This window comes from Protopterus annectens, chromosome 1.part0, assembly GCF_019279795.1.
Source record: "Protopterus annectens isolate FY-2018-M chromosome 1.part0, PAN1.0, whole genome shotgun sequence".
Taxonomy (NCBI): Eukaryota; Metazoa; Chordata; order Ceratodontiformes; family Protopteridae; genus Protopterus; species Protopterus annectens.
Genome location: NC_056725.1, coordinates 1,884,281,735 through 1,884,308,029, shown reverse-complemented (window position 1 = coordinate 1,884,308,029; position 26,295 = coordinate 1,884,281,735). Strand labels below are relative to the sequence as shown.

The following is a 26,295-nucleotide window of genomic DNA, read 5'->3' as shown; positions in this document are numbered from 1 at the left end:
GATGCACTTTAATTGCTGACGTAGAGGAACCCAACTGGTAAAGTAAGCTAACAAAACAAATACCTTGTGGATAGGACTTGAATATGGATCTATGCTATTATCTAGAGCTCATCTAGCAAAGTTCTCCCATTTGCTTTGGTATAATTTCCTTTTTGGCAGTCATGGGAGGTTTTGGAGATTTGGATACACCATGCACACCGGTAAGACAGTAGATCTGGAACCAAATCCATGGTGGTTTTCTGAAGAGGGTCAAGAGAGGGAAAAAAAAAAACAAAACTTGTCGAGGTCAGAAGGGGGCAATAAGGATTATTGAGTTTTCCATCCTTCTGGCTTTCTTCAGGAATTGTGAAATCAGAGGAATTGGGGAAAAGCATAAAGCAGAACAGGAGGAGAGCAAGAGATAGCAGGTTGGCCCCCCCAGTGGTGAAAAAATGTTTGCCACTGTTGGACTGAGAGAGCACTCATGAGGCAAGAGAATAGTTCTGCTCAGTTTGTCCGCTATGAAAAAGTGGTTGGAAGAAATCTCCCATTGCCAAAGACACAATGGGTCAAGATTTTCTGTCTGAATCGCTAACAGCACTTCCCACATCTTTAGATCATCAAAGTGCAAGTTGGCCTCAATTGGGACCTCCCAGATAATCCCAGATAATGGCCCCCTACCTTTCAGTAGTCCATGGGTGGGTCAGTGTGCCTTGGGGCGAGTGATGAATGGTGTGGTCATGTGGTGGCTCCACTCCTCCAGCCAGGTTCTCGTGGTCGTGCTTGCAATGACTGTAGAAAATACATATTAGCAGATAGATGGGAGTTGAAATGAGAGACCATTGGGACGCTAGCGTAGCCACGGCAATATCATACATGATAACACATAAAGGAACTAGAGTGATTTGCCATGCTGCCTAACGCTTGAAACGCTGAAGAACTAATTTTGTTGCTTGTGTTGTGTGTAGCAACCAACCTGGGATCTTATGCACTGTAGCCTTTCTGGAGGGAGAGATGCAATTACCGATAAAGTGTCTAAGTGAGCTCCAATGAAATCCAGTTTTTGAGTGGGTTGAAGTGAAGACATTTCGAAGTTTATAGTTCTTCCTAGAGATGCACAGAGCTGTATGGTGCAATCTTTTTCCCATTCTAACCGACGCCTGGTGGCAGCGGTGAGGAGCCAGTCGTCAAGATATGGAAATACTCTAAAACCCTTGCTGTCTTAGATGAGCTGTTACCACTGCCATGCATTTGGTAAACAACCTGGGGGCTGTGGCGAGTCCAAAGGGCAGTGCTCTAAACTGGAAATAACTGGCTCCCAGCCATAAGTGCAGAAACCTCCTGGAGCTCTTTTCCATTTTTAATGTGGTAATAAGCATCTTGGAAGTCGATAGAGTGCATCCACTTGTCTTTTTCCAGGAATGGAAGTATCTACTGAACCGTGACCATCCGGAAATTGGTTTGTTGAACTGGCGGAAATCCAAGATGGGTCTCCAGTTCTATGTTTTTGTGGGCACTAAAGAATTTTGAGTAAAATCCGGATCCTTTCGGGTCTGATGGGACTTTCTGAAGGACTCTCTTGCTTAGCAATTTTTGAATTTCTAGAACTGCTGCTTCTCCGAGACTGGGTGGTACACGTCTGGGAGCTTTTTTCTGGGGTTTTAGAGGTTGTGATAAAAGGAATTTGGTTACCTCTGGATACAATTCCCTGCACCCATTTGTCTGTTAACATTTGCCAGGCAGACTTCTGCAGAGAAAGCCATCCCCAGACTGCCTCCAGAGGCGGGCAATAGGGCACCCATTCAGGGGTGCTGGTAGGAAGCTCCAGAAAATGTCTCTCTGGATTCCTGATTTTGTGGTCCATTTCTGCCTCTAGAACAGCGTCTTCCGTTGCTTTGCCCTTTGCCCCGAGGGAAGTCTTTTCCTTGGGAATCCTGAAAAGGCTCTTTGGATTTTTTAAAACCATAGTCTCCACTTCTCTGGTTCCTAGAATATGGTCTCTGAGGAGTGGAGAAACGTATGCCAACAGCAGAAACAGCCTTACCATCCTTTTCACATTTGGCTAAGGTATTTTCTACCTTTGAACCAAACAGGAAGAACTGTCAAAAGCAGCACTGATGAACAGCGCTTTAAATGACTCTGCAAATTTGCAATATCCAGCAATGCCCTCTAATGGCTATGCTTGAACCCACAGCCCTAGTCGTCCCTTCAGCTGCATGGGCAACAAGCCTCATGGACGAGTTAGAAATTGCTTCTAGGGTTGCAAGCTGAGAAGTAACTTTATCTCAGGGTCTAGATTATGTAGTCGAAGGTACAGAATCTCTACTACCCTATCAAACACACATATGTGTCAAACATGCACTTGAGCGAATGGCCACATCATAGATTTCTTTCCAAGTGAAAGAAACCAGTTGGCCGTTTTAAATCTGCCCTTTTCCCCACTGTAGTGTGATCTCAGAGTTAGTATATTTAATTGGGGGGCACAGCCCCCCCCACTTCAAGTGTTTGTTATACTGTGCTATGCGTAGTTGCCTACTGCTTTCTTTCCCTAGGAAAGAAATCTACAATGTGGCCGTTTGCAAAAGTGGACATTAGACACATATGTGTTGATGAGGGGGTAGTAGAGATTCTGTACCTTCGAGTATATAATACAGACCCATCTCATACCCCTTCAGCCACTGCTCCTTAGAGGGTATCCAAAAGCTCCTTGATCAGATCCCTCTGTAGTCTTGTAAAGTGTGCCATATAATTCAAGGAACTTAGAACAAAGGTCGATGAAGCATAAACACGCTTCCCAAATCTATCCAAAGTCCTAGACTCCTTGTTAGGAGGATGGGTTGTAGGACTTTCTTCGGCAAGTTCTTTCTGGTGGCTACCACCATGGCATCAATGGGAATTCCTTTGGCCCAATGCATTTCCTCTTTCTGGGATGACAATACTCAATCAGGTCTCTTAGGGATTGGCTCTATGGCACTGGGCATCTTCCATGCCTGCGGAGTGATCAATTTAATGAGATAGTCAGCGGGTGAAAAGATACAAGAAGTAGAGGGTTGAGCACGAAAAGCCTCCAGGTGTACATATTCCTCGGAGGAAAGGTGGGAGGAGGACAATCCACCCCTCTGTTTCAAGATTTCTAGGATGTCCCAGAAGGAATCATCATCAGGGGGTGACCTGGGGAACCTTCCCCCTCATCGAAATCAGTATATTCAGTGAAGGGTCTATATTAGAAGACCGAATGTTTAGGTGATCGAACACTTAAGCATCTTCTAATATCAAACTGCACAATGCCGAATGTCCCAGGGAAACACGTCCCTCGGCCACAACACAAAAAACATTACTTTACATCTAAATTAAGTGTGGGGGGGGTTAGCCCACCACACCTCCCGACGTGGGGGGCTGTGCCCCCACACCCCCCTAACTAAATACACCAACTCTGAGATCGCTCAACAGTAGGGAAATAGCAAACTCCGGTGAACAGCCAAGGGAAATCTTTCCCTGCATTAAATTGGCCGTTCACCATTTTTTAATTCAATATTAGAAGATCGATGTTTAGGTGTTCGATCACCTAAACACTCGTCTTCTAATATAGACACTTCAGTGAAAGACTCTTCTAGAGAGTCTATGTGCTTCCTCTTGCACTTTGTTTTCACAGGGACTTTCTCAGGGGGATGATCCGGGGAAGTATACGAAGAAGAGACTACCATGGGGGGTGTTACCCGAGACTTTTGTGCTCTCTGTCCTGACAGGGATGGCATGGACTGTGAGTCTCCAACAGACAATGCTCTCTCCATAATCCCTGGCCCCCTGTAGAGGAGTGGGAGCCCAGAACCTAAATACACTCCTTCGGAATCAGGGTCACACCCAGCAAAAAGGCCGCCTCCAGAACAGAAGCCTGGGTCAATGCTGCAAAGAAGGAAGTGAAAAGGTACCAAGCATCTCGGACCCAACCAGGGAGTCTCGGCCCCAGGCAGTCTCCAGTGCTGAAAACTCAGAGCTACACAAGCCAGTTCTCAGAACCGGAGGCGAACATGCTAGGGGAACAGAGACAGTTGGGATCGGGGGCTCCAAAGGCTCAGCAAGAATTGGAGGAGAGTATGGGGGTGTCATAGGATGAACAGTTCCGATGCCGGTGTGGCTCAGAACCAAGGGCAATCTCCTCGCCACTAGTAGCTGATTGGGTATGGGGGTGTCATAGGATGATCGAACAGATGCAATGGAAGAAGATTTAGGAAGTCTCACTTCCAAAAAAGGAGTGTCGTTAAATGGGTCCACAGATGGGGAATAGGATGTTCTTGGGAGCGGAGGCAGCCCCAACTGCTTCAGTACCGATATATCAGTAGGTACCAAAGAAGAAGTTGTCGGCTCCAATGCCAATTTAGTGGTAGTAGCAATAGTCAATGTAGTCAAATTCTCTGGTGCCTATGAACTCTTCGGTAATGAGGAAGGTTTAGCTATTTTCCTTGATGGTTCGAAGACATTGGAACAGAGGAAGGCCTTTTCTTTGAGGCAGGTGAAGAGGAGGAAGATAATGAAGTACCAGTTCTCTCTGGACTCAGAAATGGACTCGTCAAATCCAGTTTTAAGTAGTCCTTTCATGATTAATTTGTTTTTCCTTTCTATTAAAGTACGGGTTGAAAACCCGCAACAAACTGCACAGTTCTCCTGTAAATGTATTTTACCAATGGGTAGAGCCTGCCTCGACAGTTAGCACAAGCTGAAGTAAATGGCCATCTCGGTTCCGAGGTTTGGAACCGAACCCACTGTCAAGGATTGAGTGAAGACAGACATCAGATTTATTATTATTACTGTTTAACCATATATCCCTTTCTTTTATTTCCACTCTATTTTTAAACTACACTTAAAATTTTATCCCACTCACTAGCTATATTTTAAGAAAAAAATTCTATCTATTCTAATAGCTCCTGAATAATGGCCACTACCCATTCCTTAAATTCTTCTCTTTTCAACAGATAGGCAAGAAAAGAGCCAGTGTCTCATTTTTCTTTCATCTGTTTTTATTTTAGTTATTACTGGCTCATGATCTGAAATAGTTACTGGGTACATATCAAGACCTTCAATTAAATGCACACGTTCCTGTGAAATGTAAATTGTCTAGTCTAGCCCAGTTTTTGTATCTTTGGGAATGGTATGCAAATTCACTCCACCCTCTAATACTATATTCACATATTCCATGCTAAATATTTTCATACATTTCCTCAAAAGTCTACCCTCCTTGGTTATATTTTCCCTTCTGGCCCCCGCAGACACAACTTCATTGTTGCAAATCAAATTCCAGTCCCCACCTACAAGTAATACTCCTTGCTGAAAAATTATGGGAGAAATCATCAGTTAAGCTCCATTATAGCAGTTTTCGGTGGAACATAACTACATACCACTGTAATCCTCCATTGCCAGTAGCCTCTTAATACTACAAATCTATCAATCTTTTTCATCTTCTTCTATCATTATTGGAGCTCCTCTTAAAATTAATATAAGCATTCTTTTCCTTTGCCCATGATATTCTGCTGAACGCCCATGATATTCTGCTGAACCATCCTCAAAACCTTTTATTAAATTCTTATGCTTAGTTCTTTCCAAATGTGTCTCCTGTAGCACAGCTATTTGCACTCTATATTTTTAACATAGTTCATTGCTCTCTTTTTGTATTCATGTGAGACCACTGACATTTAAAAAGTTATTACTCCCACCTTTTATGTACAACAGCTATTTTGTTAAAGATCTAGTTTCACTTTTTGTGTTACATGCACACACTGTTTGGTAGGTTGATGTTTTATAACAGTGATGGCAAACCTTTTAAGCTCAGTGTCTCAAAAATTCAGAAATGCCTAACTTGACTCTTCTGGCATGCTGCCCAGCCCAAACAAGAGAGTAACAATTCTTTACATATTCATTTACAGAAATACAGCCCAATCATGTGTGGTGCTATGTATTATAAAATTAAAACAAAAATCAGTGACTTACAATAAAGACAATGATACGTGCACTGATAATTGGGCTTAAAATAGTGCAGTAAATTACTCTACTTTTAAAAATAACTGAACGGAAAAAAAAGATGGAACACATTGCATTTGATTTGCCATCAATTAACAACTTTTTTTGCCTAGTTTTAAAAAAAGTCTGAAACTGAAGGTAGGTACTTTGTGTACTTCAAGCCCAAGCAAGCAGCACCACTGCTAAAAGTTTCCAGTATTCAGTTCCAAGCATTCAAAATTTCTTGTTTGTAGTAACACTCAGTCTACCCGCGGTAGTGGTGCTGCGGTAGCGTTGTCGCCTCACAGCAAGACGCTGTCCGGTTCGATTCTCAGCTAGAGTGTCTTCTGCGTGGAGACATGTGTGAATGGGCGTACCTTCGTTGAAGGTTGTGCGTCAGGGCTGGTAACTCAGCACATAAAAATCAACTACCAATCATTAGCGGACCGGAATTCCGCTGTGGCGACCCCTAACTGGGAAAAGCCGAAAGACACAACAACAAGTAACACTCTTCATTCTGCAGGCGATTTCTTTCCAGATCCTCAAAGTTTAGACCTTGGGTCGACAGATTGGAACTCTGGTTAACTGCAGCTCTAATCCTTCAATTTGTAACCACTGGAAATCATTTAATTCCATAGTATTGTAGACTACTATATCTGGATACTATTCTAACTTCTGAATTTATTAATCTTCCACCAAACCGATCAATTATTGATTTTAAAATGTGCTGGTACTTTATATACAAGTGCTCCATTTCATTTTGCACATCTGAATAGACCTACCTGAAATATTTTTTTTTAGTTGAGGAAAATATTTCTAAGTTTGAGTTCCCACATCTTGTTAAAAATTTGAAGTTTAGTTTCAAAGCCTTTTATGTATCCAAAACATAACTTCAATACTTTTGCCAAAACCTTATAACCAAGTTCAGTTCATTCACATGAACCAACAGGTCTGTAAAAAAACATCAGTGTGTTGGACCCATGTACAATCACTGAGGTGAGGAATCTGTTCCAATTTTTTTTCCCAACAATAATTTCTTCACAGCACTCCACAAATCTTTCAAGGACTTTTCCCTGGCTCAGCCACCTCACATTGTTGGGCAGCAGCAGTCCACTGTAGGTCGATTCAACTTCTTGCAATAGTGCAGAAAATTCTTACTTGGGAAGGGGGTTGAGCAGTTATTAAATTCACTATTTTTGTTACAACTGTCACTACATCATGTAGTTCTGTGAATCCTGCCTTGGCATACAACACCTCCTGATGGATAATGCAATGAAAGTGGATGTCCAATAGCTTCCATAAACAGCTTCACAAATCCCATCTTTCCCCCACCATATTGGGTGCCCCATCTGACACGACTTTAGACATATCAATACTTAGGCCACTGAACATTTTTAGAACAATGCTGCATATTTAGTTCCTTGATATACTTACTGACACCACTTCTAGCTTTACCAGCTCTTCTCTTGTTGTCTGACCATTGGAAAATCCAGCAATGATGGCCAACCAAGCCACTGAGGTGACATCAGTAGTTTTGTCAAGACAAATTGAAAAATATTTACATTTAAGTCACTTTTTAACTGATGCTGTACATCGGAGATCACGGTCATCATTCTGTCTTTTATGGTATTTTTGCCGAGTGGTAAATCAGAAATATGCTTGACAGTATCTTTATTTTGCATATCTTGAAACAAAAAAGGTACACATTTTAGAATAGTTTCTTTAATAAATTCTCCTTCATTCAGGGCCTTCCCATGCTAAGCTATGGAATGAGCAATGCTAAAACTTGCTGATGTTCTTCACAGGGCCTCTTAAAAATTTAAGTAAGTTATTAGATTGACATTCACTGTGGCATTGCTGCGGAGAAACGTATTCCTTCCTTTCATCCTCACGTTCTTCCAGAAGCCAGTGAAGATTTGTTTCAAAAGGTCTTTTAAATTCCAAGTTCTGCTTACTAATGGTACTGATATTACAGAGAATGTCATCAAACAGAACTCCCCCTGCTATCACTAGGGAACAGATCCTCAATGCTCTCTCTAAGGTCAAGAACACTGCATCAATGGGCCCAGAGAATATCCCAGGATGCCTTCTAAATAGCATGAAACATGACCTATCAGGGCCTCTGGAATTGCTATTTAACTATAGCATCCAAACAGGGTTCGTGCCTCATGAATGGAGAGCAGCAACACTCATACCTCTACACAAAGATGGGGCAGCTACAGAACCTGGGAACTACAGACCCATAGGGCTTACCAGTCTTATATGTAAAGCCATTGGAAAGAATCGTCATGGAGATGATCAATAGAGATACAGTAAACCTCCAGACACTGGCCCCAACCCAGTTTGGTTTCGTCAAGGGAAGATCATGCCTACTCAACCTGGTGGACTTCTTTGAGAAGGTCACCAAAGCAACAGATACAAGCAAAATAGTTCACATTGCCTACCTTGATCTGGCCAAGGCATTTGACACAGTACCCCACTTGGGCACGGTTGACAAACTCAAGAGTTTAAGTACAAACTCATAGGTCGCCCAGTGGATAGCCAACTGTCTCACAGACAGGACCCAGGACGTTAGAATTGGGGAGTCCACTTCTACAAAGAGACCAGTCGCAAGTGGAGTCCCTCAGGGATCAGTCCTTGGCCTGCTCCTTTTTCGCATTTACTTCACTGAAGTCAAGGCCAATATTGGTGGTCTCTGGCTGACTAAATTTGCAGAGGATTGCAAATTAGGAGCAGTCACTGAATCCCACACTCACAAATGTTCTCCAGGAGGGGCAGACACAGACAAAACTGGTGTCAGAGCCATGAACTAAAACTAAATGCCATGACATGCATAACAGTATCCTTCAGGAAGTCATCCACCCCTGGTAACTATCATATTGACAACACACCACTTAGAGTTGACCCAGAAGTCAGGTATTTAGGGGACACACATACGGTGGTGCAGCGGTAGCATTGTTGCCTCACAGCAAGAGGTTCTCCCATTCGATTCTCGGCTGGAGTGCAGGGAGTGCCTTCTGTGTGGAGTCTGCATGTCCTCCCCGTGGTTGAGTGGGCGTTCGAAAGGACGTGCGTAAATGGGAGTGCCTTCGTTGAAAGTTGGACATCGAGCTGGCACCTCGGCGTTCGTGAAAATCTACTGCCAATCATTAGCGGACCGGAGTTCCACTGTGGCGACCCCTAACTGGGAAAAGCCGAAAGACAAACAACATGCATAGTAATCTAGCCTTTGACCATCACGTGTCTACAGTAGTGGGGAAATCATTCTATGTTGCACAACTTATAAACAAAGGTATGGCATTTAAGTCCAAGGAAGTCATTGTTCCACTGTATTCGGCATTCATCAGACATATGACTGAGTACAATGCCCCCTTTGGTATGTAGATAACCAGGCATATCCAACAACTGGAACGTCCACAGAGGTTCCTCACTAAAAGAATACAGGGCTTAAGTAAAATGTCCTATGCACACCACCTCAAGCCTCCATCCCTGTACTCAGACTCCTACAGGCTTTTGAGAGGAGATCTATGCCTGACATACATGGGGATTGTCAGACCCCACTCAGACGGACCTCCAGCATATCAGCAAAACAATCAGCACCAGAATTACCCATTCTAAAGATGTAACCTTGCCTGTGACACAAATAGGACCTGCTGGAGAGACAGGTATGTATCCAAGAGATTACCCAGTCTCTGGAACAGGCTACCTATCCATGTGAAGTAGAGTTCCTCCCTAACCCAATTCAAGTACAACTTGGACAACTGGATGGAGAATAGGAAATTCATCCCTGTCTTGGCACTTATGTCTCTAATGGACAAAGGCAACCTCTAAATGGTTCATCTCCCAGACCCTAGCTTATAAATGTTTCATTGCTCAAGCCACCACTTACACTTAAAGTGTATCTGAATTTGTCAGATATTTGAGCTGCATGGCTAGGGTTAAAAAGCCCCCAGTGGTCATTAGCCTAGTAAACATCTATGCAACTATGAACTTTCACTTTTCTCTTTCTCGTACTGACAAATACACCACTTAATTCAAATAAGTTACAAAAAATAAAATAAATGCATAAATAATCATTAGCTGAAGTATGAAATAAGGACCTTGGTAGGAGTTTTTATGATGTTAAAAACAAATACATGTGGTAAATAATATTGAGTCAATAATTCATCTAAACAATTTTTGGCAAGTATTCCAGCTTACATTGTTAACAAGGATCCCACAGTTTGCCAATTTGTTCCAAATTATGAAAGTAGTACATACTGTCCAGACTTTTGCCTCATGTTTTTGGTGTTTTTCTCATAAAATTTGTGGTATTCTGGCAAATCACAGAGGACTGAAATCACTAAATAAATGACATATTTAAATTTCAGACTTCATATCCTTCAAAAAAATGCATGCCAACACAAATCCTGTTATTATAGCAACTTTCCAAGTTTATAAGCGCAATGTTATATTTATATCCTCATTTAGGCCTTTGTCCCCCATTGTTTACGCCTTGTCCGAATTTCTTTTCCTAAGAGGTTGAGAAGCATGAAAGGAAATGGTCCAAATTCTGAAGATAGAAGGCTGACAAAGACATGCCTTGTTACACTTTCCTATCGCTATTTTCCACACACGGCATGCCATAAAGTTTTCGTGACACTTTATCGTCATAGTGAATAGTGCAGAAAATAAAACAGCATAGCTCTCAATACATCTGGGATAAATCTTAACAGAATCAGGGATGATTCTACAAGAAACAAACGAACAGTTTTAAACTACAAGTACTATTAATTTGAGACACTGACAGAAAAAACGAGCATGAATTAATATACATTTTCTGGTGTAAAATAAATCTAGAAATCTAATTTAAGTGTAGAAAGTCACCAATTTTAGGCGGGATCAAGACGGACAGTTGAGAGGAATGTAAAACAGTACACGCTTACAAATGCAGACTACTTGCCCTTTGCAGAAGTGTAACCACGAAAAGAAAACAATGTCAGCACTACAGACTATCTAGGAAGTATACCCAAACAGTCTTTGAGCTTAACTTCCTTACCTCTGCATCAGTGCTTTTGAACTGGCCCCTGGCACAAAATAATTCAATGCACTTCACACGAACAATGAATGCAAAGGCTGGAGACTGCAGTTGCAGATATTGCACTTGTGCCTTGAAAATCAGCTTCCTGTCCAGTGGTTAGAAGTCAACTGAACTGTGCAGCTGCAGTGATGACAAAATGATGTGTCGATATGGATGGTGAGAATCCATTTTAAGCTCTGGGTGGTGCAGGGTCTCATATTTCTTATATTTTTGTTTGTGCAAGTTCTTTGGTAACTCTGGTGTGTAACCCAAAACATCATGGCGTGTCACCTTTGGCAACCACGCTGTAGGTTCGACATCACTGTTTTAATACAGTTTCTTGTCATATCCATTTGAGCCTATGTCACAGCTTACAAATGTTTTTTGTTTTATTGAAAGCTTTCAAACAAAACACACCCCAACACCTGTTAACTTAATAACAACACATGAAAGTATGTACAACTTCAAATATTGAAGTTTTACCCTTGTAGTAGGACCAAATGTTCCAAAGTGACAGCCACACTTAAAGACTTGAAATAACCTAAAAGAAAGGATATCCTTGCCAAGATGCATGGTACTCTCAGATTACATATTAACCAATATTTAAAACTTTAAGAACTTACATAAAATACGGTTAAAAACCTCAAACTCAAGATGAGCAATCTGGATTGTCATTCCATCATCAAAAGAAGTTACTACCTTCTTCAAAGAATACCATAATATTCACACGGCAAGAACACTCCTTAACAAATCCATACTCTTCCATATTTAACAGTAATAAAACCTGTGTCATTCTAGACAACCCCATTATGACTCTATCAGGATTTTGCAGAGAACACTTGTCAGACAGATGGGTGTAAAAGTAGACCTGATAACTATACCCATTATTTTGCTGTGCTTTAAGTCTCCGCCCTTGTGGCTCCTGATGGATCTAGATTTTTGAGGTGAAGCATATTCATCAAATCTGGGTGATCTAGATGAGAATCCCTTCATGATAGGATTGCCACCTATTTGGTATCATCAATGGCTTTGGTGACTGTTAGAGGGACTTTGATTAAACAGCTGTCCTAGCTGTGGGTTTAATTCCTCATTGAGTTAAGTGGAGCACACACGAGGGGGACACCATCAGGGTCCCATGGATGTGTTTTTTTTTTTTTTGAGAGCAGTTTCTCTTGGGCGCTGGAGATGTTTGGGGGCCCTGGGGGGGGGGGAAGAAGTTTGCACTGAACCTGTCAGCCAGTATGTTGGCAATGTCTGTAGGATCAGTAATCTTCTGCAACTCTTTCCCCTGTGAACTAGTACCACTACAGCCTGTTACCATACCAGATATGTTATCTAGTTCCTCTAAACTCAAGCTTCTAATCTCACTTGTGACAACGGTTTTATCTGCAATCACACAAGAGATACACCTCCTTGAATCTGACATGTCTTCTTTGCATAAGTCTGTGTAGCATTTTTCTGCAAGCCTCCTGTTGCTGGCTAATCAGATTCTTTAACAAACATGGCACATTCCATTACTCCCTTTCAGTCCTATGATGTAATTAGATATGTACTCAGCAATGATAATTATCGAGTGCAAAGCCCCCTCTGGGATGCATCTCATTAAGCAACAATTAGAAAGACCACAAAGGTACTGGAAAAGATCACAGGCCTAAGTCCCAAAGCTACCGAAAGAGGCTGTAAGTTCTCTCTCTCTTTATTCAGTGTCACAGACTTTTGTGGAGAGATCTCAGTTTCCCTTAACGTAACATTAGAGACTTGATTGTCCTGGGCTTCCTGTTTCTATGAAAGTACAACATCTCCATTAATAATAGAAGCAGGAAACAACCTTCAACAATTAAAAAAAATGTTAGACTAATAAGTTTATAACCCAGCTCCTCCCAGACCTGTAGAATAAACTTCCCCTGCATGTTAATCAGTGCAACTCATGATCTTCCTTTAAACATAAAACAACATGACTGGATGGGTATCCACAAATTTACTCCAGGACTGACCGGTATGACCCTCCTGGTTACAGGAGGTGCTGCCTGAGGGAGGGTGAGGGCAACGGCAAAACGTGAATGGTCATGACAAAAAGTGGCCTTGGAATATCTATCCTGAAATACTGTATTACAGCTTTCAGTATTTTACACCAAGCTAGGTTTATAACTACATATTGAAGATCTAATAAACAGACTGTACTTATTAATATTTCAGTCTAAATTTTTATCTTATCTAGCATGTTTTTAAGACCTAACCTTTTTAGATATATAATCTTATTAACACTGATTCCACCAAACTTAATTTCCTGAATTTATCTGTATAACATTGGTCCTGCCAGAATGTACTCGCATACAGAACTAATAAGATCATAGAACTCACTGACCACATCCTAAACCCAAATGACTATAGCATCCCAGTTGGTAGAGTTTGATTTTACTTTTAAACGACAATGACACCATGGTCTATGTTATTGCAGGGGGTATAGCAGTCAGTGGGGAACAAAAAGAGCATTATGCTTGTCAGCATGATAGCTACGATATAACCATCCCTAGTGAGATTTCGCACCACGTGTCCATAACTGTGTTCACATAAGCAATTTAATTTGGGCGTGTTTACTTTATGTCAAGTAGTTCATCAAGTCACCCTTTAGGAAGGTAAAACCATTCAATTAAGGATTGAATTTTCATCTAATTTTTACAACTAGAGTTTTAGTTACAAAATTACCATGCTCTGTAAGGGGCACAGATGCTTATTGTAATTTCCTATATTATCAAACTTTAATACCACACTGACAACTGCTACTCCTTAATAAAGTTAGAAGTGAAATTGTACAACAGTACCAAGTACTGGTACCAATAAAGATTTTACGATTAAGCAGAGAAGTGTTAAAACTATGGGTATCAAGATTTAAAGGGAGAGTAACTAAAGTTTAATCAATTTAAGGGAGGCGGCTTTACAATGTGAACTTGAAATCTTGTTATAATGAAGTAACAGGGGCGAATGAATTCAAATATAGATAAGGGACATACAGTTCAAGAACCACATGGCTTAAGAGCACAAAAAGGACAAAGTGACTGAAGTGGAGAAATCAGAGCAGCCTTTTCTGTCAGCTCTCAAAATAAATCCTTGATAAATTTTCTTTAAACTAAACAAAAAGATCTTCCCACAATTCAGAAAGTTACTCATCTATCCCTTAAATGTCACCAAAAGGGAAAAAGCTCTCTTTTTGGCTCTAACTTACAACTGTTCAAACTGAAAACTTAAAAATACACAAGTATACAAATCCATGTCTGACAGCTCTCTCAATAAAATGTCAGCTGGTTTTCCTTAAATCCAAGATCACCATATTTTGAATTACCCCCTTTCCTTCAAGGTATGGTGAGCTCTTGAGTTTGTATATATAAAAAAAGCAGGAAAGTGGAGGTGCAGCGGGGTTGTCTCCCTACAGAAAACATTAAAGAACAGCAATTTCTCAGCATTTGTTGTTCTCCTTTGCTTTTGCTGTTTTTTTATTTAATTCTAGAATTTGCAATTATGGGTTTGGAATTACAGAAGGGATCCCAGTTAATCCCATGACTTCAAAGAAGGGTAGACATTTGCCTCCTGACCTGCCCTAGAACTTTTAAGGCTCCAACATATAAAAATGCGACAGAAAAACACAATTAAAATAAATACTAATACAGCAGCAAATTGACAACTTTCTCAATTAAACCTTAACCCCATTTTCCATTACTTTAAATAAAAATGCTTATTCTTAGCACCTCCAACAATTCGGAAACAGTTAATCTACACAAAGAAACACACCACCTGCTCACTGCCTAGACAGACAAGATCAATGAACAAAATAATTTAGGACAGTCACCTCTGCATCCCCAGCAAATTCCATTACCTAAATCAATTTGCCTGGGACATACTGTCAGCTATACTGTAGACAACAGACATGTGGTTGACTATGGAGACATTTTACCAGATGGGACAGAAGTGTGCCCTTTGCAAATCCATCATGTAACTACTATAATCTGATGCATTTTGCCTGAGAAATTCCACTCAGTGGGAAGCAGGAGAATATGATCTGCCTTCTTCAGTACTGGAGCTAGCATAAACAGGCTTTCACAAGCATCATAAGGGTTAAGTATGAAGACATCCACTGTCATAAGAACTAAGCAGCAGTCCTGTTGAGTAAATAGAAAGGCCACATGAAGTATCAGCTTTGGACGGATAGTAAACCTATTGCCCACCACAACTTTCGCAAATCATATCTAGGTCTTCTCCAAATTCAGACTGAATGGGGTGGTGTTGGGGAATTGGCATCTTCCTTGCCAAGATCAGCTGCACAAGATTCAAGGGCTGGACTAATATACTTCCTCTTTCTGACCAAAGCATGTGTGATGTCTCCACTCTGGTCCACTAATCAAGGGGGCTGAATTCTCACCACTGACAACGGAGAGGGACGTTCCCTTGGAATACAAATGGCTATACATAGTATTTCCAGATGCAGACCTCTCCGCATCAAGCACAATTTCCCTTAAGAGCACCCAGGAAACACACCCAGTCTGGGGCTGGTTCCTCTCCATATGTGTCCAGACCCCCCAGTAAGACTCCCCACTGGCACAGCTTACACACACTCACACATACCCCCACCTGATAAAGGCTGACAGATACACCTGCTTTCCCCCCCTTCTGCCCAGACTATAAGGTAGTTATCACTGCCACCAAAACCACTACCAGCTACTTTAAGGCTCTTACGAGGACACCCAATTATTCTTCTTTCGGCTTTTCCTGGTTAAGGGTCGCCACAGCAGAACTCCGGTACGCTAATGATTGGCAGTATATTTTTATGGTGCCAGCCAGACACCCAACCTTCAACGAAGGCACGCCCATTCACGCATATCTTTCGAACGCCACTCGACCGTGAGGAGGACATGCAGATGCCACACAGGTGCTCCAGCTGAGAAACAAAAGGGAGAACCTCTTGCTGTGAGGCGTCAAATGCTACCGCTGCACCACCGCGGCTTATCCGAGGGTTCCCAATTCTACCGAGTGAAATTAATATTAATACAACTGCTAATGCTGACCAAACAGCAAAGATTTCAGGAGTAATCACAGTTATCACCAAACTATATGCAAATGCTCTCAAAGCTTACATATTTTCTACAATACAAACATCTATTTACAGCAAACACCAGAGTTTCAGACACAACATATATTAAAAACACACAAAGTTTCACACAGTTACAGAAAAATGGTATTTCTAATCTTACTATAATTTTCCTGACTAATCTAAATGAATTACTGTTCCCTAGTTAAGTTACTTACTAATGCAAGGCAAGATGGGTGAGTGGTTCTTGTTGACGGATCCAAAACAGAATACAGAATGCTGAGAGCAATTCCCTACTAATATCTAAATATTATTTCAGAGTCGATTACACAATGACATCACATCTGGTCATCTGACTCCATTTCCCACACTAACCATCACTAGAAGCTGCTAGGATTTTAGCACCTATGTGTTATGTACACAGAGCTTTGCTAAGATGTGGTGCAGCTACTGGAAGTCATAAAACCATTCCACTCTTCCTACAGGAGCTACAACCCATTCTCTAGTACAGACATTGCATCTCTGGCTCCCTTCAAAACTGTGGGATAACATTGTTATGGCTTAACCCATAAAGTAATTTAATTTCAACAACATTTTTCAAAGTCAGGTGGATTAACCTCTTCCCTTCCAGTATATGCTGTTACAATGTATGCATTTAATTCAGTTGCAATAATACGAGTACATTTCTTTTCCTTCCGGCAGGGCACACCATTGATGCATTTTAACATAAGCAAGCCTCACACACACATTTTCAGCACAACCATCTGTACAAATCAGTTTGATATACAAATGACAATCATTTACAAAATTACAGCTAGCTATGCCTGAATAAGTTATACATCCACTACCCTACTTCTCCTGGCATGGCTGACATTACCTCCTATCGTCATAGCATGTAACAAAGCCATTACATTTAGAAGGTTTTTTAATCAGTCCACCAAATCCTGTTTCTTACAGTCAATAGTAGATAATAAAGAAGGCAGAACAATACCAACAGTCACATACAGCAAATGGGTAACATCAGCTACAATGCTAGAGTCAATTTTTGTTGACAAGACATTTGCTAACAGAACATCATGATGAGGATGAGTGTACATCTCAAGGGCAATGTCTTGGTTTGGCAATTCTGACACTTACAGGCTGAACTAATCCATGCTGTTATTTCACAGAGAAATCACTATTTTGAGGTGTGTACAGTCAAGTTTTGTAAGCATTTTACATACATACATACAGAACTGGACTATGCATACACAAATAATGTACTCACCCTTTCTCTACATATATACATTTTATTTAACATCGTTTACCAGGAATGTCAGACTGGGACACACACAGCCCATCTTCAGAGGTGGCCCGGGAAGAAATGCTCCAAACATGTCTTTGGAATGTGGGAGGAAACCAGAGCACTCAAAGCAAACCCACATGAATGCAGGGAGGACATGCAGATTCTGCAAAGGCGGCACCCCAGCCAAGAATCAAAACTGAGGCCATCTTGCTGTGAGGTGACAATGCTAACTGCTGCACCACTGAGCTGCCCATCTATATGCACATGGACACACATTCATAATCGGAGATCATTTGCAAATCTAATACATGTCAAAAGAAATATGGGACCATACTAACATACATCCAAGATAGAATGCAGTAATGAAACCTGAAGAGGCTAGGCACAATGATACCTAATGCAACAGTGGGAGGGTTCCTGACAGATTGGGAAAGTTTTACCTGACAAGTGGTCCTAATGCCTTCTTTTATTGCTGTTATCACGGATTCACCTCCTCTCACCATATCTCATGATCTGGTATGATGAGGTCAGACAAACAGAGCACAGCAAACTTATACAGCTGCTAAACAGATTAAAAATGCAAATGTTAAAGTTCAGTAAGATCAAATGTAAAATATTACTACTACGTCTGAAACACTGAATCCAATGTGATAATGTGATGTATTGCCAGCTATGCCACGAGAAGTAGGGCAGTGGATATGTAACATATGCCAGCACAGCTAGCTGGAATTTAATAAAGAATTATATGTGATTTCAATATCAAACTGATTTGTACATATGCTTGTGTTAAAAATTTTAACAGTGTGTCCTGCGGGACACAAGAAGAAATACACATGTATTATTGTAACTGTTAAAATGTATATATTGTAACAAAAAATACTGGAACAGAAGGGGTTAATCTTAGTCCAGCTGACTCTGACAATAGTTTTGAAATTAAATTACCTGGCTTAGGCCATAAAGATTGTATCTTGCAGTCTGTTACTAGGAAGTTTTCTGTACTGTCTTTGGGGTGAACTAATTGCTGGTCTGGAAACGTGGAGGTTTGAAATTGTTTTAGGACGTCCACAGGCTGCAACAAATCTTAGCAAGCTGTGCGTGCGTGTGTTATTGACACATATGTGCTAAATCCTGGCAGCTTCCAGCCAAGGGAGTTGCATAGGAACCAGAAGTCAGATGACCAGATGTGTTGATAACTTTCTATTATCCATCACTAAAAATGATGTTTTAATACTGGGTGAGACTGAAGTTTCAGAGCAGTCCGTTTTTGGAACCTGACAAAGAAGGACCCCTCACCTACTTCATCTTGCCTTGCTCTAGTTAGCGAACCAGGGAATAGTAACCCTTTAGATCAGTCAGGAAAATATAGTGAGATTAGTTAAGTACTGTTTTTCTGCATCTCTGTGAATCTAATATTTCCTGTGACAAACAGTTTTTACTGTAACTAGATGGTATTTAGTATTTTCATATTCTTTCATTATTAAAAGGGCGTAGTATTCTCATCCTAAGGGGTGGTGTAAGCCACATGCACTCTGGCTAGGCTTATAAATGCCTTAGGGCAGTTAGGTTCATAGGTTCGTACTAGGCTATTACATAAATATACTCTTTCATTATTTACTGTTAAACATATTTAAACTTTTTATTGTGGCTGGTGCTTTAGAAAACATTTTAAACTTTGACAGGAATTGTATCTATTTCCTGACACTGTGGCAACTCCTGAAAGCCTTACTTCATTGGCCAAACACTATCGTTTGTATCCATATTAAATTTCACTCAGTATAATTGGGTACCCTTGTAAGAGCATTAGGAGTAGCTGGCTTTGGAGCGTCTGATGGCAGTGTAACTACCTTATAGTCTGGGCAGAATGGGGCATAGCTAGTAAATCTGTGCCAGCCTTTCCCAGGTGTGTGCGTGTGTAAATCAAATCTCTAGGAGTGTGTGTATCAGCTAATTGGAACAGGGACACAAAGCACTGGTTTCACAGAGAGTGGGGGAGGACTTGGCTTGGACACTCTGCTGAATATTCATTGCTATAGCTGTGCCAGAGGGGAATCTTACTGGGGATTTGCAGAGTGAGGGAAAAACAGCCCCTGGACTGAGTGTGTTCCCTGTGTGCTATTAAGGGAAACTGTGATTTATGCAGAGAGCTGCGTCTGGAAATACTGGGTGTATCCATTTTTGTTCCAAATAAATGTCCCTCTCCGGTGCTAGTGGTGAGGATTCAGGCTCCTTGATTACTGCCCCAGAGTAGGGACATCATACTAAACACAGGAAAAAGTTACGCTAGTTGGGCAAATGTCAAAGCCAGATGACCAGCAGAGGTTTCTATGAACACATTTCCAACACAACTATGCCACTCGAGAGACCTGTCACAGCAAGATATAGCCTGCACATGGCTCTGCGAACAGGAAAACATCTTTGAAATGCTCAGAAACTAGGTAGAGAAGAAGGGCTATTGTTGAATCTAATACCTCAAGAGACTGCATCCAATGCTAGAACATCTACAGATTCTTCAGTTAATACTGCAGTTACATAGATAGGTCAGAAAAAAAGAAAAATCCATAAACATACTAACAATGACTTAAAAATGCATTTATTGAAAGAAGTTACAAACTGAAGCCTGACCGAGGGAAAAAAAGATCAGTAAATATACAGTCTTACTTTAAAAATAAGCTGCGTCTAATGCTTAAATGTTTAAAGCTGACAACTCCCAATCATCTGGGAAGAGAAGCATTCAAGAGAACACATTAATCAATCATCTTACAAAATTACACAGTAAAGAAAAAAATAAGAGCCTGACCAACCTCAACAACAAGAAATCTAAAACAAAGCCCAGTATAATGGAGGAAAGAAAGGACCAAAAATAGGGGCAAAATTTAAATATTGGTCTTACAAACTTGGGTCATTAAAATAACATGATTTATGTTAGCACGTAATTTCTGAAGGTTATGAAATCTGAAACTCCAATGTAATTATTTAGTGACTTTAATTCCCAGTGAAATGCCAGGAAAACCACAAAAAGTACAAGGAACAGACCAAAAATAGGAGTAAAAAAAATGGACAGTTGAGCATTGCTTTTTGAGTCAACATTCCCGCTACAGAAGTAGTACACAGCTGTTCTACTTATAATTCTTTTTGAGGAAAGCTTTTTTTTTTTTTGTTTCCCACAATTGACTGGATTTAGTGGCCCAAGATAGAGGAGCACTTGCTAGGGCCTGGGGCTCAAAGGAGCTTTCACAAGGCTACTGTAAGGATACATTAAAGCCAGGCACTTCAAAAACAGGGCATACGTTGAAAAGTCATCAACAAGAGCTACTGCAAGCTCAAGATGATGAACCAAATCAATGGGGTGGAAATGGAAGTACAGGAGAATAAGCAAACCACTGATAAGTTCCTTAAAATTGGGGAAGGACTCATAACAGTGAACTTAAAATCACAATATCAGTAAACTTAAATAATATTTAGAAACAGTTTACTGCAATACTAGACAACAGATTAGCAAGTGTCCCCACAATTACACACTGTGACCAAAGTGGCTTTGTAAGGGACATAACTACATTAACAGCCTTTCTGATGAAGGTCCTTTGCCTGGAGAGCTTGGGGTGCACAACAGGCTTTTCAAACAGATAAACTGGACTCACTATTTTAGTCACATGCAGCGCTCCCCACTACAGACCTTAGGAGAATACACCTATAAATACAAAGATCTAAGGTATACTTTTGGATTTCTTACAAAGGATAACCTGAAAGAAAATGAAATTACTACTTTAATTATTACGTACGTGATCTTACTTTTTTTTTGTTCAAATGAGGCTTTTAGAAAAAAACAAAAAAAAACACACTACAGTAGAGAGTTGATTATCCAAACTAAATTAGGACCTAGGTAGTTGGGATAATCTAACATATAACTGAATAGGATAAAAAACTTCTAAAACAGTGTTTTTTCTACATCCAGTGAATACACTTTTCAACCATTCAGCAATTACATTGGACAATAAAGAATAGTTTTCACATATGAGTGGGCTACAAGGTCAAAAAAACACACAAGTGAATGAATACGTATAACATTTACATATTCAGACTTTATGATTTTTCCTACCCAAAAACTTTGGAAGGTTGCTTTTGGATAAATGAGGTTTCATATAAGTGACCTTCGGAGAATCGACTCTTTACTGTATAAACATTAGAATCTCAGAATGCAGGATTAAGTTTATTACAATTCTTGGACATGGCAACTTACAGTGATAATGGAGAATACTGGACTATAGTAGTGTATTTGTGTACTCAGAGTGTTATGGCATTAGCGCACTTTGGCAACTACTTGGTTTTGATGTAACAAGCTAAGCCTCATCACAAACCATATTACACAAAGTGTCATGTCAAAAAAAGCTTTAAAAAAATCAGTAGTGATGCTAAGCCATTCTTCACCTTGAAACACTAATATTAACATTTCTATGGCTGTGTTTTTCTACGGAGCAACATTGATTCTGCCCTGTCCCTCATAAAATGTTTGATTTTCTGGTAAATCATTGAAAATTACAGTTAGTCAATGTCCAGCATTAGAACTCACTAGTTCAGAAAATATGTTGATTGCAAAGCCTGTTGTACTATTGACTTTTAACATCTGTGATTTTGGCTCTTGTTTTTGCCCCATCCCCCTTGCAATTTTTGGTTTTCTGGGAAATAATCAAGGTGTACTGTTAATCTGTAATGTCAGACATTAGAGTTTAATACTTCTTAATGTTTGCAAAATGCATAATGATGTTCCATTAACTAGATTAAAACTTGGGAAGCTGTTTTTTTTTTAAACTGGCGCTGGTAGCGACGTAGACAATACTGACATCATCATTCCTGAATGTGACTTGCACATGGTCCAGTATTCTCTATCACCCAGACTACTACTTTACACAGAATTTTATTTATTTATTAAACATTTAATGACTGAGAGTCCAACTGTGTAGGAGTCCACTTTCAATGGAAGTCAAGGGAGAAAATCTCCAAAGCATTACAAAACATTTTAAGATTAATTTTTTAATCTTCAAAAATAACACAAACAAATACAGTTTAAATAATTAAATCAAATATGACATGACAACTTCTGATAAGTTTTGATTGTACTGGCAAACATAGCCAGCCTTAGGAATAAGCCAACTAGGCAGCCACCTAGGGTGCCACTCTAGCAGCGGCACTTTTTCAGTTATTTGTTTATTTTCTGTAGTAAAGAAAAAAAAAGTTTGTTTAAAATGTGTTAAATGAATACAGGAAAAATAGAACAGTAGGACAACCTGAGAAAATTTAAGAAAAAAAAGGTAATCCGGATGGTGTAGGTAGACCATTCTGGCAGACTTTGTGGTGTAGAGGGGTGCCTAGGGCACCATAGGTTCATAGGTAGGTACCAGGCTATTGATCCCAGGGCCTATACAAGCCTAGCCAATAAAGGTACCCTGGCTTTCGCCACCCAATAAAATTTTCCTGGCAACCTGTCAAGCAGAACCACAGAAGTGATCCCCGGGGTGAATTTCCTATTACCCATCCAATCATCAATATTTTTCTTGAAAAGTGCTAATGAGGAGCTCTGTTCGACATAGACAGGTAGTCTGTTCCAGAGTATGGGAAGTCTCTGGGACAGGAATCTATCCCTCCAGCATGTTCTGTTTATTGCGGTGACATGGTTTAGGTCCCTAGAGCACGTAGCTCGGAGACATTGGGATTTCTTTAAGTGGAGCATGTCCAACAGCTCTGGGTTTGACATAGCTTTGAATGTTAGGCAGAGATCGCCTCTGAGTAGGCGATATGAGACAGAGTAAAAGCTAGAGTTTTTTTGAGTCTGTCTCCGTAGGGCATCTGTTTGAAACCAGTTATCCACTTTGTGAGGTATTTCTGCGGCCTTTCCAGTTGCTGTAGATGTCTTGTGAGATACATGCCAAAAGGGGCGTTGTACTCTATATAATGGGTCTAATGAGTGATAAGTGGAGGAAAACAATGACCTCTTTTTTTCTGGATGAGAAATCTTTTATGATGAGGTGTGCCATGTAGAAGGATTTCCTGACCACTGTGGCAATGTGATTATCAAAGGAGAGACTACTGTCCACCTGTGTCCCAAGGTCTCTTATCACACTTTCAGTGTTAAGTAGACTTCTGCCTATGTGATAGTTCATGGGTACAGAGTTTTTACCAAAGGGGATGACGATGCACTTTTTGGCATTGAGCTTGAGACCATGGCTTTGACACCAGGCATATGTCTCAGTGAGGCCCTTTTGTAGGATGTCCACATAGTTAGGAGTTTCGATTATAGCTCCTGGTTTGCAGTCATCTGCGAATTTAGTTGGCCGAAGACCTTCTGTGTTAGCCTGTACTTCTGGGTCCTCTCCTGTTTGGTATCTACTTCTCGGGACTGAACCCTGTGGTACTCCACTTGTAACTGGTCTGAAGTTTGGCTTAGAATCTGCTACTTTCACCAGTCTACCAAAGGCAGGCCCTGCTAGCGAAGAGATCATCTGCTATGTTAATGCTCTACTCACGATACGCAAAACTGTCATATTTTGTTCGTTTTGCATCTGTAATAATACCTGCATTAAACATGCAATACTAACGTTTGACTGTTTTTTTCAAACACCTACACAGCATCCATATGCAGACTATAAAATCAGCACGTACGAAATTTTATAAAGCCACTTGGGCAGAAACCTAAAATGTGTTGCTGTGTACCACAAACTGGCCTAATAACTAATGCAATATAATATTTTACAACAGAGTGCACACCCCTACAGCCATATCTAAATAGTTTGCCTCAACGCACCTATAAGCGTACACAGAACACCAAACGCTTAAGACCACAGTAATTTTACCTGTGATTTATAATCATAAGGTTCAAATGCATGACCCTTAACAATTCAACTTTAAAAGACAGCAAGATGTTATACTTCACTGTTTCCTTCTCAATCCCAAAACATTTACACTTTTTATAGTTAAACCAAAGTAAACAATAAAAAAAAACAGGAGAAATTCCAGAGATATTTTTATTAGTTTTCCCGTAGGACCCTACTACTGATGTTTTCTGTAATGCAAGAAACACCGCCACTACAGTTCAAGGATACCGTATTGGAGTGCAGCCTCCTTCGCAATAAACCTTCTCACATACACACCTACTAACACACCTCCTAACACTTACCAGCCGCTTTAGATCTCCTTCGGACAAACCGGCGTAGCTGTACCTCTGCTGTTCGAATTCGTATCTCGTGGTCTTTACTAAGACCACCACCTTTGACGGGTTAAACTGCAATCCATGCTTTGATTTGGGGCTTGCCGTGCTAACATGCCTGCTGCCCAAGGGTGGAAGCCACTCACTACACCCCATGAATGCCAGCACCTTTGTTTTTTTCCGAGAGAAGCGCAACACTATGCCAGACCAAGCCATGACAGTCGCAAGTGCGTTTAGACTTGAGCACTATTTTCTTTCAGAAACCTTGTCAACACTTAACAAGAGCGTCATACAAGAAGTACTTGCAACTTTAAACACTTTCTGCTGCAAATGCCTGTAAAGCAACACCTGCCCAGGTCTTGTTACTGATACCTTTAATACTTCTTTTCAACTGTCATGACACAAAATGTAAGATCATAGTAATAAAACTATAAAATCCGCAAAAGAACTGATCCCCCTAGAAGTTGTTTGCAATGTTATCTTCTCACGTGGAAAAAAATCGAAATTCCAAGTTAACTGTAGCACCCTCGGGCACTTAACGCACTTCCGGTATGTAGCGTCGCAATGGTTTCTGGGTTAAGTATAGGAAAATAACGAATATTTCGGTAACTCATTGTTGGTAGTGTTTGTTTATGTGCATATTGAGCAATGCCTCTCGGGCGGCCGCTTATATAAAGTATGAGTTTTGTGCACTTCACTGTCGCTGAAGAGTGCTGTCACAAAATGTAACGTTAGGGTCCCAAAAAGCTGAGCCTTTGAGGGCAACATCTTCAGTTTGATGGAACAGTAGGTTTATCGTCAGTGTCGTAGGTCAGAATACTCCGTTATTTCGGGTAGAATGTAGTTTGCATGCATTAGACTGCTTGTCCTGTTTTTCACTGTAACATTTTATGAGTTCATTGAGAGAAAATATTTATGCAAGTTAAGTGTTAACTTGTACTGACGGCATCAGTCTGCTAAAATAAATGAGGGATGGGCAAGCAAATAGGGTTGCCATTTTTAAAGGGGGCAAAGTGGGTTATGGTGGCTGATATGACACGGGGCCACATCTACTCCTGACAATACCACCAGTGGTGAAGGAGATTCAGTGATGGGTACAATAGTGTGAAGTTATTACAACATGCTGAAATTTGCCAAACGGGTGTAGCATGTAACAAGCAAATACCACTGTGTACTCACAAATTCTTAAGTGCTTACCCCCTTTGGACACCTATAACTTAAAATGGACGTATGTCTCAAAATGCTGCCCTCTCAAGCACTTAATAAATGTAAGTAATATTTTCAGCTGTTCCCCCTAAAACTATTAAACCTATTGATTTTAGATTAACATTATTCCATCTCTTGTTGGAAGCACTGGCATTAATTTAGATAGTTACAGACATAACATTGCTGAAAAAAGCCATATTGATGTGATGCTCAGTAGAGTATGCCTGGCTACACCCTTGCATACAAACCGTTTAAATTATGCAGCTATAACAGTAAAAGCAAAACATTTCAAAAGCTAGTAAGCCAAAGCAAACAGTGGCAAGGCAGAATATTGGGCTAAAACGAAATAAAGAAGACTGAATAAAATCCGAAAATATTTTATTCACCCATTAAGCACTTTCTGCCCTTTTTTTCATAGGACTTCATTACATTTTTGATGTACTGCTATTGGAACTGTCTGGGTATCCTTCCACTTTGCCCTCATTTCTGCCAGCAAA

General features: G+C 40.5%; 1 protein-coding gene across 1 annotated transcript in view; it reads right to left on the bottom strand.

Annotated features, from left to right (window-relative positions):
* The window catches only part of NADK2 (NAD kinase 2, mitochondrial), a 1,215,936-nt gene extending 1,190,847 nt beyond the window's left edge, over positions 1-25,089 (bottom strand). Inside the window, exon 1 of the mRNA XM_044069966.1 lies at positions 24,563-25,089. Within this exon, the coding sequence (XP_043925901.1) occupies positions 24,563-24,808 (246 nt within the window). The 5' untranslated portion in view covers positions 24,809-25,089. The remainder of the gene's footprint in view (positions 1-24,562) is intronic.
* Between the last annotated feature and the right edge of the window lie 1,206 nt (positions 25,090-26,295).